At 38.4% G+C, this 20,714-nt stretch overlaps 1 protein-coding gene across 1 annotated transcript in view; it reads left to right on the top strand.

The window, feature by feature from the left end:
- The window catches only part of LOC149283364 (uronyl 2-sulfotransferase-like), a 115,370-nt gene that overhangs the window by 85,927 nt on the left and 8,729 nt on the right, over nucleotides 1-20,714 (top strand). Inside the window, exons 5-6 of the mRNA XM_089497604.1 lie at nucleotides 5,480-5,633; nucleotides 18,602-18,699. Of these exons, the coding sequence (XP_089353730.1) occupies nucleotides 5,480-5,633; nucleotides 18,602-18,699 (252 nt within the window). The remainder of the gene's footprint in view (nucleotides 1-5,479; nucleotides 5,634-18,601; nucleotides 18,700-20,714) is intronic.

Raw genomic sequence — 20,714 nt, 5'->3', positions numbered from 1 at the left:
AGTGAAGCGGTATGTAATAAAGTGTCGTAGGCCAATTTGGCTTGTGTATAAAGAGCCTTGGACGAGGGAGAAGGGTCAACTATAAGCCGCCTCTTGGCTTTAGACAAATTAAAACTGAGTTTATCGAGATTAGTGAGGGTTTCTCTTTTTTTTTTTGTAACATAGGAGATAATGTGGCCCCTAAGAGTGGCTTTCGCTGCGTCCCAGAAAAGAATCGGAGTATTCCTATGCTCTTTATTATTCTCTTCGGATTCTGCCCATGCCAATTTAAGGCTGGTGCAAAAATCTTGTGATTTATATAGAAGAGGGTTCATCCTCCAATTGAAAGAGGAAAGCGCGGGAGGGCGGAAAGTGAGTGACAATGAAATTGGAGCGTGATCGGAAATGAGGATGTCTAAAATCTGGGCTTTACTAATATGATGAGAGAGGGATGTGGAACATAAAAGATAATCTATTCTTGTAAAAGAATTGTGAGGGTGGGAGTAAAAGGTGAAATCTTTCTCAATGGGATTTAGGATACGCCAAGAGTCAATAAGTTGTAGTTGTTTGCATAGTCGGAAAATCGGATTACTTTGCGTACCCGTCTTGGGATAGGTTCCCTTGCTGTGGTCTAATTGTGGATCATCCCACGTGTTGAAGTCTCCCCCAATTATTAAGTGAGCATTATGTAAAGGGAGAAGTGCCGCGTTCAAGGAATTGAAAAAGGTGGCTCGCGAGTGATTGGGAGCATACACATTGCAAATTGTCAATTGCTTTCCATCAACAGTACAAAGTACAATCACATATCGGCCCCCAGGGTCTACTATGGTTCTTGAAATGGACAGTTCAAGACAACGAAGAAATAGAATAGAAACCCCTCTGCCCCCATCAGCCCTCGACACTCCCACCACCTCCCGCACCCACCCTCGCTTAAGTTTGTCGTGTTCACTTGTGTTTGAGCAGGTTTCTTGCAGTAAGGTTATATGAGCCCCCATTCAGACAAATCATCCACATATTAACTCATGCTCTCCCTCATTCAGACAATTCATCCATTTTAAGAAACTACACCCCTTGGAGCTTCAAATGAGGGGCTACATGTATTTCTAGGACAAAAGTTGAGTGCACAAATAATGATGGAATATGTCGCTTTGGCTTGAAAATATGTTTTTTCTAACCATAACGACATGTTCATTTGTGTCTTGCGCACTCCAGGTTTGTACTAGAAACACATGCAGCCCCTCATTTGATGCGCCAAGGGATGTCGTTTTTGCAAATGTGTACTTTTTGTGCCATAATTTAACTTCCTACGTGAGCAGTAATGCCACGTCAAGGCTTCAACCCTAATTACTGATCATTCACACGCCTTTCATATCTCCATTCACTCACAGAAGCACACGCCATTCTTTCCATACATTTACTCACAGTAGCACACACCATTCTTTCCCCTTACAATCCCAATGATGGTAAAGGGAGAAGAAAAAATCACTTTTACAGCAAAAATAAGTTTTGCAGTAAAAATGCAAGACGCTCCAGGGATGATATGGTTACTCACGTACCGCACTAAATGGCTGATTTTAATAATATTTGCAGTTCATCAGGATTTCAAAAATTGCCTCCAAAGGGATCATAGGATTAAAAATTAGTATCGGACATTTTTAAAAAGGGAATGTGACTTTTTATTGCTATATGATCGCTGTGGTAACATTGGCTACCACAGTGATCATTTAGCTAGAATACTTAAACTTTTTTTATTTTTTTTTAAAGTTAAACTACTTTATGTTTAAATAATTTAATTTGGGGGTCTCTAGGCAATTTTGATCTTTTTTTATCTGCCTTTAGTGACCCCCAAATCATTTTTTTTACATTTTTATTTTTTTTAACTTAATATTTTTTATTCTTTTTTTACAATCTATATACCGTTGGAAAGGTGAGGCGATTACCTTTCCAATGGTATATGTAGCTGCTTAGATGCCTGAGATACAGGCATCTAAGCAGCATGCCCCCATACCTCTTTAACTGACAATTGTCAGCTGTTAATAGAGTTGCGCGGTGACATCATCGCGTCATTGCGCGAGACGTCACCGGGCAGATCGGGTGGCCCCGGTGATGCCCTTCAGTGTGAGGGGCAGATCGCCGGGGTAGGTGGTGATGGAGATCCACAGACCTCCATCAAGGTAAGATAGTGCTAGTGATGGCATGGTGCCGTCGTTAGCACCTGACTGGGACTGCTAGCGACGGCACCATGCCGTTGTTAGCAGTCAAGGACTGTCCTGGGTGGTTACAAATTCGGCGGGAATAACCTTGCCCCCCTGTAGCGATGCCACTGGTTTTACTGTACTCAGACGGTAGTAGAAAAAAGTCTCCCAGCAGCAGTGGTGCAGGTTAATACAGTACAGTGAGGAAATTTAAGCTGGCATGTGATAGACATAAATCTTTCCTCACTATAGGACCTGACCAAAGACCTATAGGGGTCCAAACCCCTTACATATATATATGTGAGCATGCATGTGTAATTGTGTGTGTGTGTGAGCATGGATGTGTACAGTGATTTGCAAAAGTATTCACCTACTTTGGCATTTTTAATTTTTTGTTGCATTACAAACTGTAAAAGTTAAAATGGATTTGTTGGGTGTTTTTACCATTTGATTTGCACAACTTGACTACCACTTTGAAGACACAAAATATTTTTTATTGTGAAACAAACAAGAAATAAGACAAGAACTTGAGCATGCATAACTATTCACCCCCAATTCAATACAACGGCAAGTCTCTTGGAGTACATCTCTATAAGCTTGGCACATCTAGCTTCTAGTGTACAGCAGTCTTACAGATTCTCAATTGGATTGGGGTCTGGGCTTTGACTAGGCCATTCCAAGACACTTAAATGTTTCCCCTTAAATCACCTGAGTGTTGCTTTAGCAGTATGCTTAGGGTCGTTGTCCTGTTGGAAGGTGAACCTCCGCCCCAATTTCAAATCTCTGGAGGACTCAAACAGGCTTTCGTCAAGAATGATCCTGTATTTAGCGCCATCAATCATGCCTTCAGTCCTGACCAGTTTCCCAGTTCCTGACGATGAAATACACCCACACAGAATGATCCTGGGAGGCAAATGTTAGTTACCCAAATTATATGATCATGATAGTAGTAGCTAAGAAACTAGAATGTACCTGCGCAACATGAGAATTTTAATTCACAATAACCGTGTTGGTAAAAAATTAGCTACAACTACCCCGGTCTACAATTCCTATACTGTAGTATAGAATTAGTGTAGACCCCTCCCCAAAAGCTTAATATACAGTTACTAGCTACTATTCCCATAATAATTAACTAGCAATGTTTGTGATCATCATGAGAGTTGCAGTCAAGAAAAGTGTGTGTATTGTAGCTCAACAAACATTATGAGATATTACAACAAAATAGGGTAGTTAGAGAGCAGTAAAAATACTACTAAAGGGAAATAAAGACTTGGAGACTAAATCGTGGCTAACATTTGGAAAGTTATTACATTTCTCATAATGTTCAGCCAATCATCAATATGGCTAAGAATCATATGATGTGCATTCCACAGCAGCTGCAGTACCTGTCGATAATGATATAAAAGCTAACCTTTGGCACTCCAGTTGTTGAGTACTCACTTTCCCATAATGCTTAACATACCAGATGGGAAATGTAGTCTCAATAGCTGGAGTATTAACTAACCCTAGCTGCAATTCATGTTTGAAATAAACTACCTTGTGTCTGCAGCATGCAAATTCTGTCTTCCCAGATGGGGTCACTGTGCCTGTGAAGGAGCAGGTGCTAGAGTGAAGGGGAGAGACCAGCTAGAGTGTGAGGACCGACCAAACCATTCTGACAGCAGGGGGGGTATACAGTATAAGCTTTTTTTGTTGATTCTCAAATGTTTTTTCTGCCTCTATGTCTAGTTTACCTATTCTGAACAGCCTACTGTTTCTCCCTCCCCTGCCTGTTTTTTTGCCTGTAAACTGATCAAGGGAACTGTGACACTGATGCCTTCAGCAGTTTTTCTAATTCTCTTAGGCTTTTGTATTTTTTGTCACTGTACACAACTCTACTAATGAGTGGAAATTATTTAAACTGCATTAGGAATGCAGTGCATTTATCATCTGGCATTTTATAAATTGTTTATATCCCCTGAGAACATGGAAGCTCTGAAGTGTTTGCGTTGAAATCTTAAGCCAAGGACAGAAAGACAAGCAAGTTAACAAAATGACAAGAACCATGTCTGCTTTATTGTTTAATTGCAGAGATGCTATCTCATGAGAATGCTGCATGCTGCACTTTATGGTTAGAGCCAAATTATTATATTATGTGAAAGTAGCCACAATATTGATGTAATTGAATAGTTAAAAGCCATATTATACAGTATTCGTATTCGGCGAACATGAAAACAAACAGGAAGGGTGCGTTTTCATTGTTCATCCCGAATAACGAATATACGAACATGGCGGCGTCAAAACATATACGAAGACACACAACACGAAGAATCTTCGTGTTCGTCTCTATCTTCATTGGTTGATGGCAGAGGAGGCCCCTGCCGGCGACCAATAGAGTTGCTCGTACCGACATTTAAAATCCTGGCGCCAAGGCTGCTGCGTAGTGCGTAACACGTTAACACGAAGAATGTACACAAATATTTGCCTGAACCGAACACAGGAACGAGCGAATATTTCTGGAATACGAAGATTTTTTCCCCACGATGAAGACGAAAATAACAAATGTATTTCCAATATGCAAATCTCCTTAGCAATATTAGAATTCTGTTGTAGACATTGTTTCTCGCTGTGACTTTTGGCTCTACTTTATCCATAAAAACTTTTTTATTTTAGTCATACTATGAAAAAATACTAATTCAAAACAGTAGGCCTCATTGGTGATACGTTACAGATTTTCTCCAGTATTACCATACTGATATTTTTAGGCGAAAAAGTAATTGGCAGTCGGCAGGAAGCATAGTGGTACCAAGTCACTTTTGCAACTGAAACGCAACACCTAATGTGTTGTAGGTAAACTATAGTAGTAAATTTTTTTGAGTGTGTTGGGCTTGCAGAACTGTTCAAGTTTGTGTTACCACATTTGGCACATTTAAAATAAAGCCTGCTTTTCACCAAAATTAACATGAACAAATATATAACTGATATGGTGGAATTAAATTAAAGGGAGCTCACAGCTTTCATATGCACTTAAGTGAATGGCTGGAGTGTCTCTTTAATTGCTATGTGATACAAAGCAGATTACTGCTGTAGAAATTGAAGATGCTCCTTAAAAGTCTGTTCAGAGGAAAGAATAAAATGACAGATGGGCTAAGGTTTATTTGTTTAACATACTAGGGAACCAAAGTATTGTTTTATGTAAATGGGATTATCAATGACCACAATAGAATGATTATAGCCCCTAATGTTAAGAATGTTTTTGTTACCCGATTTTAAATTATGACACACAATAACCACGTTTTAAAGCCATTACTGTCTTTTCTTTTAAGGTTTGGAGCAGAGCAACCAGTATATATCAATATAATCAGAGATCCAGTTAATAGATTTCTCTCAAATTATTTTTTCCGTCGATTTGGAGACTGGAGGGGAGAACAGAATCATATGATCCGTACTCCTGGCATGAAGGAAGAAGAAAGATACTTGGTGGGTAATTTATGTGCTACTCATGTTGAAAATGAAAATATATTTGCTATTTAATACTTGTTAGATTTTCAGTAAAATAGTACCTTCAAATCCCTATACAGAAGCATCTGTAAGGTTGCAATATTACATTCACACATCCCACAAGATTTTACATTAAATACATTTTATGTTTTTTTTCTCATTATCTTTCTTTCGATAAATTAAATATGTTTGCTATGAGACCGTTACAAATGTAAGTGCATATATTATAAATTAGTTAGTTGGCCTGCCATAGAAGCTCAGATGGCAGTTATTTTACTTATCTCTTTTAAATTATGTTAACATTATGCTGAGTTGAACCTATGATGTAATCAGATTATGTGGAGTCCCCCTTCAGGGACAGTCCTAAAATGGTCATCATTCTGACTCCTTGATTATTTTGATGTTCTTAATAATATTTGTAATTACTAAATGAACAGAATAGGGACATAATAGATATATTACTACACAGCTTATCTAGTAAAACACAGTTCACCAGTGTGCTTTGATTTAATGTAAGACAAAAATATTTTGGTCAGTGCTTTACAGGGAGTATTTTAGAAGAGGATTTCTTGTATTCCACGGGGGCTGTAGATTTACAATTTGTAGAGCTACTCATTATTACTGTTAGTAAGCTAGAGATAGCTGGTTTTCTCTGCATGCACTGGCACAACCCAACATTTCAGGGGTCTAAAGCAAGATAGCTTCATTGTTACGGAAGCCTCCATGCCCTAGGCTCCTGAAAGGGGTTCTGTTTTTGGAGAGGTACAAGGGATGCCTTGGGACTACATCTTCCCCCTGATTCTGAGTGCCACATTTCCCCAATTACCAGAGACTCTAAAAATTGTGGAGCTCGGATATGGATTTGGGGTACCTGTATTTTGGAGTTTGCTGTCCGACTAACTCCAGATCAGTTTGAGGTCTGGTACTCGTTTAGTCTACCTTTTGGAGGGGAGCAATGTCATGGAAGCTTCTGTGCCCTGGGCTCCTGGAGGGGCCTGGGCACCAGCCTCCTCCCTAAAAACTATGGGCCCTGGTCTTGGGAGGATTCTGTTTTGGGGAGCTGGGTAAAAGGGATCCCTTGAGACTACTTCTTGCCCAGTAGAGAGTGGCACGTTTCCCCAATTACCAGAGAGGCTAAAGACCTGCATTTTGGAAGAGGATTTTATGTGTGGTGTGTTACTCTCCACCGGGTGAGAACTTACAGGACAGAGACCTCCATGGCCAGTATTTACATCAAGATCTGATATCCAGCCGGCTTCAGCCAGAAGTCAGGGAACCACCTGTGTTTACCATCTTCCCCACATAGTACAATAGCGACCCCTTACTGGGCTGAGGTGAGCTGAGTGCAAAAACTGAGCTGTGGGCAAAGGAGGGCCTGATGGAGAACTATGTGTGGTTTGCTGTGACTATTATTAGAACAGATTTAATAATAGTTAATAATTCTTAATAAAAAAAAAACAGAGCCTTAAGGCAATTTAATCTACTTCTGGTTTTTTCCCCTCATGTTCTTGTTTGTTAAATATATGCTCTCATGTTGTCAACAGCTTAACCAGCGTTTCAGTTTTTCATTGTATTTACCTGGAGGGACTGATGGTATTTGTATCCACCAGTCAGAACTCAAGTAATTTGGGTTCTCTGGCCCAGTATTAGTCCTATACAATATTTTGTCGACCGCTATACCACCCACACCTAATTACCTCCTTCAGTAGACTGCATATTATGGTATGCCCTAAGCTGTGCCGCTGCAAGACAGTATTAATTTAGTCTGAGGTTTAGGCACACTTAATTTCGTATGTATTTCGTCTTGTTTCAGATTTTCCTTTTTAATTATTGTAACCAAATATTGGTTTCACAAGAATTCTATTCTTAGAATTAACTGTGTCATAACATAAGATGATATAACTCTGCCAAGATGAGGATGAACTGTGTTTACACTCAAAATTAGGATGACTCAATTGCAAACAAGCCAGAATATGGAATGCTTTGGAACAGATTGTGCCTTCTGATATTATACACTTAAATGTCTTCTATTACTAATGAATTTAGCAGACTCAATGTAAATGCTATAAATGTATTCATTTAGGTTTAATACTGAACATATCAAATGTGAGATCATGTTTGTATTTCAGTCTAATTAGTAAATATACCAGTATACAGTAATGTGAAAAAGCATTTGCCCCTTCCCAATTTCTTCTATTTTTAGTTATTTGTCAGACCATTTAACTAGTTTTAATATAAGACAAAGACAATATAAGTAAACACAAAGGGCAGTTTTTAACTGTTCATTTACTTGGGGTAAATCACCCATGTGATAAAGTAATTGCCCCCCAAAACTTAACAACTGGTTGTGCCACCCTTGGTAACAACAACCACAATCAAACATTTGCGTTAACTGGCATGAGTCTTTACATCGCTGTGGAGGAATTTCGTCCCACTCTTCATAGGTCATAGTTTCATCAATTATGGCTAGTCGCCCGAGGTCCTGAAGCGGCAAAGCAGCCCAAGACCATCACACTTCTACCACCCTATTTAACTGTTGGTATGATGTTCTTATTGTGGAATGCTGTGTTAGCTTAGTTGTACTTTTGACCCATCAATCCACAAAATATTATCCCAAATGTCTTGGGGGTCATCAATAATATTTTTGGCAAATGTGAGAAAAAACCCATTCTTTTTGTTCAGTGGGTTTGCCATTTTTTTCAGTCTCTTTCTTGTTGTGGAATTGCGAACACTGACCTTAACTGAGGCAAGTGAGGCCTGCAGTTCTTTATATGTTTGTGCAGATTCCTGTGTGGCCTCCTGGATGAGCCTTGGAGAAAATTTGGTAGACCAGCCACTCACGAGAAGGTTCACTGCTGTTCCCAGTTTTCTCTGTTTTTAGATAATGGCTCCCACAGTTTGCTGGAGTCACGGACCCTTAGAAAAGGCTTTGTAGTCCTTCCTAGACTGATAGATGTCAATTGGTTTGTTTCTCATGTGTTCTGGAATTCCTTTGGATCGTGGCATTATCTGCTGCTTTTTGAGACTATTTAGTCTACTTGACTTTGCAAGACAGGTTCTATTTAATTGATGCTTAGATTCAGCAGGGCCAACAGTCATGCCTGGCTGTGTCTTTTACAATTAAACCCACTTGTCAACAACACTTGGTTGATTTTGTAACAAAGGGGGCAATTAATTTTTCACATAGGGGTAGGTGGAGTTGGATAGCTTTTCTTCTTATATACATAACTAAAACTGCATTTTGTGTTTACTAGGGTTATCTTTGTGTAATATTAAAATTAGTTTGATGATCTGAAACATTTATGTGTGACAGATATGCAAAAAAATACAAGAAATGTTGATGGGGCTAATACTGTTTCACAGCATTGTAACTACACAAAACAAGTTCCATAAAGAGTAGGTTCGATGAGTTTGGTGATGAGGAAATGAGTGGCCTGCACATGCTCATATAGGTAAGCTGTCCATGTACTTTTGGTCGTATAGTGTTTGTTAAATGCTGAGCTGACTGGTGGTAAATGTATCATGTTCGGCCTATTTTGCCTATGATTAAAAACCTCTCAGCTCTAAACACGTGAGGCAGTTGGCATATCTGAGCCACCATAACTCATGTGCTTGTGAGTACTACGCCTTATTTTTTATGCTTGAAGAAAAATAATACTTACATTTTATACTCTGAAGAAGAAGTTCTGTCCTTTTTTTAATTTATTTATTTTTTTACATATTTTGGAGGAGATATGATGGTTTTCCAAATGGTGCAGGTGTGTTACCACATTGGAAAGAGCGCCATTTTTTTCATTTTCTGCGCAAAGCCTTGACCACACAATATTTGTTCAATAGGACCGGAGTCAAAACAAATCCAATGAAATTGATGTGAGTTTTTGGAAATTCAAATAAGTGATACTCATACCAAGAGGATAATTACTAAAATATCTAATTAGATGGGCAAGGCAAAACAGTACTCATCACTAGATCATGTAATCTGTTACCACATATGGCTAAATCAGGAAAATTGTGTGTTACGTGACATATGCTCAGACCACAAGTGGAGAGTTGGCAGTTTGGTGAATAGCAGAGAAAACAGGACGCTCATGAGTGGTGTGCTCAGCTGTGAGGGAGTTTGTGGATGTAGGCATCTTTAGTTGTACTGCATCTTACTCTTAACAGTACATCATTTATACACAGCCAAATTTCTCTGTCAACATTATTTAACCATTGCAGAAAACAGTTTGATTCTGTTCTTATGAGTCTAAAAGTCAATTTTAAATTACATAGATTATATATATACATCCCTAATTGAATTGTATGCTGCATGCATATTTTTTACGTTTTGAAAACAGGTTTGAATGCTATTTTCAATTTAGTTTAGATTGTTGGTGTTGTCCTATTTTACTTATCCAAACATTGAGCATACAAATCTGCAAGGATTGTCAAGTAAGCCAGTCCAAGCATGGTTGGATTTTGAGATTATACCCACTGAAGAACATATTTTAGGTTGTTCTTAACAGAGTTATTGTATTAGAACATATTAGACTGATTGTAACCTTAATAAAATTGTTACTTTCCCAAGCATTAGCAAAACTAAATTAATTAGCTATATTAAATAGCTACTTATATTACGTGTTTTTAGTATCCATTCAGTGTAAATGTTTGGATATATTGCAGTTGGTTTAGAATTTGCCTGGTCTGATGAGTCTCGATTCGAGCTGCAACATTCAGATGGAGGGTCAGACTTTGGCGTAAGCAACACGAAAGCATGGGATCCATCCTGCCTTGTATCAACTGTTTAGGCTGGTGGTGTAATGGGGTGTAATGGACATTTTCTTGGCACACTTTGGGCCCCTTAGTACCAACTGAGCATCGTGACAGCCTACCTGGGTATTGCAGATGACCTTGTCCATCCCTTTATAACCACAGTGTATCCATCTTTTAATGGTTACTTCCAGCAGGATAATGCACCATGTCATAAAGCTCACATCATCTCAAACTGGTTTATTGAACATGACAATGAATTCACTGTACTCCAGTGGCCTCCACAGTCACCAGATCTCAAACCAATAGGGCACCTTTGGGATGTGGTGGAATGGGAGATTTGCATCATGGATGTGCAGCTGACAAATCTGCAGCAACTGTGTGATGCCATCATGTCCATATGGACCAAAATCTCTGAGGGATGTTTCCAGCACTTTGTAGAAAGTATGCCACGAAGACTGAATGCAGTTCTGAAGGCAAAAGGGGCTCCAACACGGTACTAGAAAGGTGTATCTAATAAAGTGACCAGTGGGTGCATATGTCTAAGCACATCTCCTACAAGCTAAGCAGCTCAAGAAGGGAAAGGCAAATATATGGTGGATATTCTGTAAGTAGGGCAATTCAGCTATCACATATACTAAAGTGCCAATGATGACTGGAGTGTGCCTTTAAGGGAAGTCTTATTTGAAGTGCCCAATTGCCTGAGATAGCCAATTATGTTCGGGAATTGGTACATTTTCTGTACTTGGGAAGACCAACAACCTCCAATCCAAACAATGACCCCTGATATCAGAAAACCTAGTCTTTTAAAAAGTAATAATTGTACATTTCACGTTACTAGACATTTTCCTGCATTTCAGTTATATAGTTCTGTTTTGAAATGTGTCACTTTCTTACTGAGTACTATAGCTCCCATAGCTACTTGAAGTCAAGCCATTTTAAGTTAACTTTTTGTAACACACTGGCATCACAGTAACAAAGCTTTTATAAACTATAAGACAAATGCAATTAAGGCATTTTTGTGTTTATTTTTGACCCATATAAGATTTCAAGTTTGTTTAAAAGTCTCCCTGGTGGTCCTTTGTGATATTATATACATGTATGAAGAATGCAATATTGCATCCCACTCACAGGAAAAAAGCAGCTGTTTAATTATTTTCTTCATGTATGTTCCCTATATCACCTGCAGTAATTATGTTTATGTTGGTCACTATATATATATATATATATATATATATATATATATATATATACACACATATACACATTGTGAATGGTCAAAATGATCAAATGATTTTATTTTGAACATCTTGAATGTATTTGTTCTTCTATCTGTCTTGTCTGTAAGCAGTTTAGTTTTCAGAGATCTTAAAAGTATACTTATTGAGAAGAAGAGTTAAAAATGTAACTGTTAAGAGAATGCCTTTTACTTTAGGCACTGTGTTTCAAACATCTGCATATATACAGTATACAAAAACCTCACTCTCTCGTGCCTTCACACACACAAGAAGCAAGGACCCTAGGTTATTGAAATGCTTATGGTCTGTGTCGTGGGGATAATACATAAAAATCTGCCATAAAATCCACATCAATAGCAAACCTTAAAAACATTGCTTCTCTCTTAGGATCTGGATGCTAAATTGTTTTGAGGAAAAATAAACATTTTTTACATTTATTGAGATTAAATAGGAAGTAAAGAGAAATGTAGTGATCTGTTACAGGAGAAAAAAGGCTTATTACTTATTACTATAAAAAGCTACTCATTTGTGTTCATTGTTTTCTTTCCAAGACATCTGTGTAAATGACAAGAAAATATCACTGAAAAAAATATTACCAATGCTTGTTTTCATACATAACAAACTAAAGAGATCAGCCTGATTGTCTCCAACAGTGCTGTAGAGTGTTGAAGCATCTCATAAAAATGCATACACTTGATATGACTGGATCCTTTGTACCAGCGGCTTTCCACATACAGGACAGGTGGGTTATTCACTAAAACAGGAGAATTTAATTTTCAACTCTCTTACTTCAGTTATCTACTGTGAGAGGTGAACCCCAGTAAGCTTATCTGCCCTGCATAATCACTTACTGAAACTTCTTTAAAGTTATCTTATTAAAATGAGTTATGTATCATGCATGGTGAAAATATTAAGTTTGCAAATGTTCCCTTTACATTCATAGGGAAGTGGACAAGTTGAAATACGTTCTCCCACTTTTGTCAGCAAGCTTCAATTGACTATTTATTTATTACAGTTGCATTACTCCATAAGCACAACTGTCTTTTGCATAGGGCTGGTTCATGTAACAAGAGGGAGAACAAGGGCTGTGTTACAGTAGAACAAGAGTGATAAGGAGAATGGTGACTACAGAAGATGGCAAGAGATAGGTTAAACGAGAGCTACGCCAGAGGCAAAGAGGTTAAAAGAATTAGGGCTGTGGAAGGATAAAAATGAGGGCCACCAGAGGGAGAGTGAGGGAGGGAGATAGGGAGAATGAGGGTTATGAGAGAGCTGTGAGAGACAGAGTGATATTGAGTATATGTATGTGTAGATGTATGATGTTAGAAAGTGTTTGTATCCATAAATTATTTTGTGCATTTAGCCTTGGCAAAACACACATCAGCTTTTTTATTTTATCTTTAGTATTATCTGTGTGATTATAGGGATTCTCTTTTCTTTCAGGCCATAGCTTTACAAGAAGGAGTGATTAGAAACAGGGTTACTCCCTACTATATTCGCAACTGAAGCTGGTCATAGGCCGGAAGGAAATTGGGTTTTTCCAGATATGAGACATTCTTTTAGCTATCCAGTTGAGCAGAAAACGAGGCTGTATACACCCTGGCGACTTAATGTAATATATCATTTTCAGGATTAGCAATCAGTGTGAATGAGCTCTGAGCATTTATTGACATGGAGATAATGCAGTGACTTGGCCCCGGTGGTTACTAAGGACGGATGCCGTGAAAAACCCATAATTCTACATTCAAAATTGAGTTTTTCAAGAATGTACTGTAATTGCTTTAGAGTAACCTTTTTGGACTACATGAAACTAGTGACCATGAACCAAAAATCATCCACGTTCCCTACCAGGAAGCAACAAATCATTTCTTCTGAATCTCTTTCTATGTCTAAAAATCTAAATTTTGAACAGTTGCAATCAAAAAGTATTAAAAATGTATTAATAAATCAAGTTTATTGTCAAAACTCAGACGTTCAGCTGTTTGCAATGAACAAATCAAACAAAAGCAAATGAAATAGCTCAACAAAACTAATACTTCAAGTGATTTCCCCAAATTCAACTGAAAATGCAACTTATAATGACCCCAAATTATTCAGCCCCCTGAATAGAATCCCTCACAACAGCAGAAATATGTAAAAACAGATGTTGTCTTAAGCACACCTGATGCAGGTAACCAACCTAGGGGTTGGTTGAGTGGCACATTGTACTGCATGTTGGAAGGATGGTCCAAAAAGTTGAGAAGAGATCATCCACTGCTGAGTGGGCCTACAATGGACATGTGAGCATAAGAACTGGACCACTGAGCAATGGAAGAAGGTGGCCTGGTCTGATGAATCACATTTTCTATTACATCACTGAATGGCCGGGTGCATCGCTTTCCTGGAGAAAACATGGCACCAGGATGCATCCATGGAGGCCCCACCTTGCAACTTACAGGACTTGAAGGATCTACGGCTAACACCTTGGTGCCAGATACCACAAAACACCTTCAGTGGTCTAGTTGGAGCCCATGCCTTGACAGATCAGGGCTGTTTTGGCAGCAAAAGGGGGGCATACACAATATTAATGAGGTGGTTATAATGTTATAGCTTATTGGTGTATATCCTGCCATCTTCAGATGAGTAAATAACCAAAAGAGGTGAACATTTTGATGTAAAATACCACAAACAAAAATTCATGTTTTTGACCATATTATTGAATATTTTCTCATAGTTAACAAGATGTTAAAGCTATTTATACAACTGAAGTAAAATTGCTTGGCATCGTGGCAAAAGACAGCTTGTATTGGGATGCTTGTAAACATATGGTAAAGTTTGAGAAACGTTCCCCAAAGTGCTTTTAAGATTTACTAATGAATAACAATATGTTTAGTAACAGTCACTTCAGAAATCACATGACAAACAACTTATCAGTGTTACCTTTGCTAAAAGGGATGTCACAAAAAATGGTTTGACCTTAAGAGAAAAGAATAATAAACAAATTTGTTTAAAAGAACATAAATGGACCACAAAGCCAAGAACCACGATTATTGTGGTGCAGAGGAGTGCATGAGACAGTATCTCACAAGTTCATGGCTATAAGAATGTTTTCAGGAAATCACATCTTACAGTTAGTGGCAAGGGTCCCAAATTCCATACCAATAGTTTTCAAACACTGTTTTTGGCACAAAGACCAGTTCTGTTGACATAGCTGAGGCAAATTGTACTAACCTCAAAGCTGGAAAAAAAATTCTGGAAAAAGAAACACATAAAAAATAGCAAAGTTGCAAATGTGTCTCTCTGTATATGACTGACACTTTGCAATGCTTTATAAGTAATACATAAAACATATTGTGTTGAATTATAACTACCAGCAATTTTAACCAGGCCTTCAGATAGGTGTGTTATTTATCTTCTTATTAATTGATTTTTCTAGCACCAAAATTCAGAGAGCATGCACTCCGTTAACCTGTCAATGTTTTTTACCCTGAAAAAATGACCTTTTGGTCAAAATGCCAGCATGCAATTGAACAAGTATTTTTTTCACTAATTGGGATGTGCATGGTCTAAATAGGTTTTGCTTGACTTTCTTGGGATTACTTATGTGATCAATCCCTATGTCTGATGCACCTCACACTATTGTGTATTTGCACTTTTAGTAGTTTTTTTTTTTTTAGTAGTTTATTTGGAAATAGAATATGTCTCTTCAGTTAATGGAGAGTTGTGGTTTCAACCCCCCTCACTTTACTATTCATTATGAAGGGTCAGCATTGGCAATAGTCTACTGCCAGATGGGCTGAGCTGGTGTAAATGCATAATTCAGTGGGTAAGGAGGCTTTCTAGAACTCTTCCTGCAGCATAAGCTCACTGGCATTAGACCTTCGTAATATGTAGAAAGGTCAAGGAAATAAAACACAACTGTCTTGCAGACTATCCTGTCAACTCTCCTTTTAGTGAAGATTCCCAAACAGTGAGACACATGCAGTGAGCTTGTGGAGAGGGGATGATGGTTGCACCATAGACATTAAACGGAGACCATCAAAAGGAATGTTAGTCTTGGAGGAAGAAGGAAGATCATAAATTAATTTCTAGAGAGATTACATTTTAAGAACTGCACAGACATCTATTTAGAAACAGAAGATACGTGACACAATTAAAGAGGGGATGAGTGAGATTGGGGGTGCATAGGCAGCTCTGCATGTCAACATACAGGTGGTACTAGAAGCCAAAAGACAAGACTTCCAAAGAATAACGACCCTTGAATTTAGCAGTGAGTAAATATTTTTTGACCTTAGCGAAGCATGTGAAAGAGCTGAATCAGTGTAGTGGCATGCTTGAAGGAGGATGGGAAGGATCCGGTGGTGAGCGAAAAAATTGTTGGGTGGACTAGAAACCGGGTGGAGTGAGAGCAGAAAAGTTCAAGAGGAGAGGTTGCTTGTACAAAAGAAAAAAAGAATAGAATATCTGTATAAAAGCCGTATCTAAAGTCTAATACCTTGGAATATTTAAAAGACAAAGGCTTCCCGTAAGTTTTACAAACAAAAAACAATTCATAGATTCTAAAGAAAATTGCTATTTAATTATGAACAAAACTTAATATATGGAACAAGCATGGTGTGTAAATTCTCAGACCAAGAGTCATCGTTTGTAAGGCGTTTTCATATTACCTCTTGTAATTTGCAGTTGCAAGCTTTGAAAGCCAGTTACTAGACGCATACTCGGTTAAATGTATTTTTGTTTAAAAACCAAAAACTCATTAACTACAGTGACCCAAATGTTTATTTTTTAAGCAGCTACAAAATTGCAAATGTGTTTATGTTACATAGAAAACAAAGATAAAATATTCAAGTACACGGCTATCTCAACATTTTTCCTACTTTGCTCGTGAATACAAAGCATCAGGGAGTAATTGAGCAATCACATTCACCGGCTGCTATGTAGTACGTGGCATACTTAAGTATTTTAAGGCCTGAATAACGTAAAGTTCCAGGGGGAGTTTTTTTGTAAAAAAACTGCATAATGTAGAACAAAGATGGAAAGACATGCAAATTAAGCAAAACATTTTTTTTATTATTTAAAAATCCTAACATACATATGAAATTGTTAGATGTATCCAAAAGCCGAGATTTCAATCCAGTGACAACAACTTCCCAGTCGATTTATACATAATTTGACCTGAACAGGTTTCATTTTTTGGAATGAAAGATCTGATCAGTTTCATGGGATCAACCCAACAGTTTAATGGACAACACCACTCTTCATATGGAGAAGTATTCAGTTTTGTAGACAAAACAAAACCTTATGGCTCCACATCTCTTTAATTATTGTGATTTAAGCACCATCCGGCATATTTCAAGGATGGGGAAACCCTCCTAATTTTCTTATTCACGTTCAAGGGAATCGACACAGGTGTCTATCGTATTCAGGTAGCTAACGTCACATTCTGGAAAACAAATGCAATTTTACCTTTATATAAAATATAATGTATATATGAAGTAAGCGTTCCAAATGTCTTAATCAAACACGTATGAAGCAATGAAGATTTCAATTATATCTGTGATATACTTACTGCTGTTTTTTGGGGCAAAGTTGCATTGCCTTTTTCCTTCTGTTAATAAGCTGGCATTACTACAGTAGCTTTCTAAAGTTGCAAAACAAAATTAAAAAACCTATTACTGTGGAATTCTTATAAATCACAAAGAAGGAGCATGATGACGGACAGGAGATTAAATAGCATTCATTGTTTTAGAATAACAATATTTTATGCTGACAGGCATAATGTGCAAACGGAAGCATTATGATAAGAAAAAAACACCAAAAATATTTTCTTCAGACTAAACAGAGGAAGGATCAAACAATATTTTAATTTGAAAAAAAAAATACAGATGTTTCTACAGACACTATGGTGTTATAAAAAGCAAATAATAATAATAATAATTATAAAGATGCTGCATATCCCGTAGTTACCCGTTCGAAAATGTAAAGAAATGAACATTGGTTCCCTCCTGACACCTAGTGGTGTTTTGAAAGAATAATAAAGCTTTGTTAAACAAATCCAAAACCAATGTTTGCAGTGTTTAATCATCAAAATGTGGACACAAATGGTATATCTCGCTCTACCTAGGGTATTAGACTGGAGGTCTCACCTTCAGAAGAATATTGATCTTCTGAAGCAACTCCAAAGAAAGGTTACCAAAATGTTGGATGGCTTATCCAATAAATATACTATTATTATTATTTACTAAAGACTCTCTACATGTATTACTTAGATGAAATATGAGAGAGATCATAGGAAAGAAATATTTACATGGAGCTAACATAGAGAAAATTAATTTCACACTATAAAAATGCTGGAAGACAAAAATGTTGCATAGCAAACTTTTGACATGTCACTGATGTGAGTTTGATATAATTTTAGTGACAAAGATGATCACGCCAATGTTCAATCCTGTAGCAGTAACTTTTGTCAAACAAAACTAACATTAATTAAATATGAAAATGTATATTTTACGTGGCCGTGTTCAAAGATGTGGAAAAGCTAGTGATCACATGTACCCCAAGCACAAGTTCCACTGCTTTTCTTGCTTGGTTGGAGCCCCAAGGAGCAAAATCTATACTCAATAAAACAACAACAAACAAAATATAGCACTCTTTAACCAGAGTATAAAATTCTAATTAAATATAAGACATATAACTGTGGTTTAAGGAGTAGAAAAATAAAAGAATTGTTCCTGGAAAGGCAGCAGGTTTGAAAAAGTTAGAAAAAATGTAATTGATTTCTATAAATGTACCTTTGTAAAAAAAAACAAACCCATGCACACAAAAAACCCTAATATTTTCTTAAATGCATTCCGTTTTCCTGTGGTTGGAATCTATGCTTTTTACCATGCATTTTCTATATATTGCTTGTTGTCATCTAAGTTAGGATGAACGATGTGGTATGTGTTGTAACTAAACTTATTTTTTCTTTTTGTTTTACAGGATATCAGTGAGTGCATTCTTCAAAACTATGCAGAATGTTCCAATCCAAGATTGTTCTACATCATACCATATTTTTGTGGACAGCATCCAAAGTGCAGGTGAAAATACACACACATATTTCTATTGCTGGCATCTTTACCAAGTGCCATGTTGTATCATACAAAAATGCCACTTTTTAATAACGGTAGCTGCTGTTAACAATAGCCATGCAAGAGAACAATGCACAACTTTCACCTGACACCTAGTGCTTGATGGGAAACCAACATGAAAACACACTAAGTGTGTGTGTTTGGGGAAAAGGGTAAATTGTTAGTTCTAGTACAAAAAAAGTCACACCTGTTGATTTTATTATAATCTATGATTGTGTGGAGAGAATACAGATTTGTTTATTCACTAAAGAGAGAGTTGGCAGGGGAGGTTTTTCAACTCCTTGACTTCACTATTACTTTTGAAAGGACAACCAAAGTGAGCTTCTGCTGCAGTGAGAGCTTGGCTGGCCCTGTGTAATGCATAGTTAATTCAGTGAGATTTCTTCAGTCTTCCCATCCGCCAAGGCTGGATTGTTCATTCGGGCGCGCGTAGGTGTGGTGCAGTACCTTGATATTCTAGCTACTTTTGCAAGGTGGCACGATTAATTAATAACAAATCACATAAAGGGGCCTCATCACATACAAAATATCTGTGCATTTTTGTTGTTTCAGAACTGCAAACCAATGTTTGAGCGCCAACTAATTCAAGAGGAAAAAGTATTAATTTGACATGTTTCAGTGTGACACCATACGCAAACTAAAAAGACACTCCAGCAATCACATTCACTCTAATACATGTAATCATCACAGTAGCTGTTATTACTAGACTTGTGCATTCGTCTTCGGGCGAACATGGAAACGAACACGAAGAGTGCGTTTTCGTGTTCGTTCCGAAGACACGCCGAAGAGAAGACGGCGGCGGTAAAACGTAGGCGAAGACGAAGACACACACCACGAAGATCTTCGTGATTGTCTTCGTCTTCGTCTACCATTCCCCCCCTTCATCTTACCTTGTCTTGTCTTCGCGGCTTCGCGGCATCGCGGCAGTTCCCGGAAGTGGAAATCCGCAGGTTCGCCGTCACGGGTTACAGGGCAGTGCGAATGAGCCTATTGGTCGCCTACAGGGACCTCCTCTGGCATCAACCAATTGGTTGATGCCAGAGAAAGACCCTGCAGGTGACCAATAGGCTCACTCGCACGGTCTTTGTAGCCCCTGACAGCGAACCTATGGATTTCCGCTCCCGTTAACCCCTTCGATGCTGCGTTAACACAGCATCGAAGGGGTTAACGGGAGCAGAAATCCATAGGTTAAAGGGCCGTGCAAGCGACCAATAGGCTCACTTGCACGGCCCCTTAACCCTTTAAAAAAAGGTTAACCCCTAACTAATTGAACAGGGAGGGAGACCAGTGGCATCGGCAGTGCCGATGCCACTGGTCTCCCTCCCTGTTCAATTAGTTAAATGTCCGTACGAGCGACTTTATTGGTCGCTCGTACGGACATTTAACCCGGCACAGACTAACTAATTGAACAGGGAGGGAGACCGGTGGCATCGGTCTCCCTCCCTGTTCAATTAGTTAAAGACCAGTGGCATCGGCAGGGCAAGTTGCAGCATTGGGGTTTTAAAACCCCAATGCTGCAACTTACCCTGCCGATGCCACTGGTCTCCCTCCCTGTACAGAGTTAAATGTCCGTACGAGCGACTTTATTGGTCACTCGTACGGACATTTAACCCGGCACGGACTAACTAATTGAACAGGGAGGGAGACCAGTGGCATCGGTCTCCCTCCCTGTTCAATTAGTTAAAGACCAGTGGCATCGGCAGGGCAAGTTGCAGCATTGGGGTTTTAAAACCCCAATGCTGCAACTTACCCTGCCGATGCCACTGGTCTCCCTCCCTGTACAGAGTTAAATGTCCGTACGAGCGACTTTATTGGTCACTCGTACGGACATTTAACCCGGCACGGACTAACTAATTGAACAGGGAGGGAGACCAGTGGCATCGGTCTCCCTCCCTGTTCAATTAGTTAAAGACCAGTGGCATCGGCAGGGCAAGTTGCAGCATTGGGGTTTTAAAACCCCAATG

This window comes from Sceloporus occidentalis, unplaced genomic scaffold (assembly GCF_023333645.1).
Source record: "Sceloporus occidentalis isolate IW3139 unplaced genomic scaffold, rSceOcc1.0.p SCAF_105, whole genome shotgun sequence".
NCBI classification, from domain to species: domain Eukaryota; kingdom Metazoa; phylum Chordata; class Lepidosauria; order Squamata; family Phrynosomatidae; genus Sceloporus; species Sceloporus occidentalis.
The sequence above is the reverse complement of the archived record's forward strand: the minus strand, read 5'-3'. Positions and strand labels throughout refer to the sequence as shown.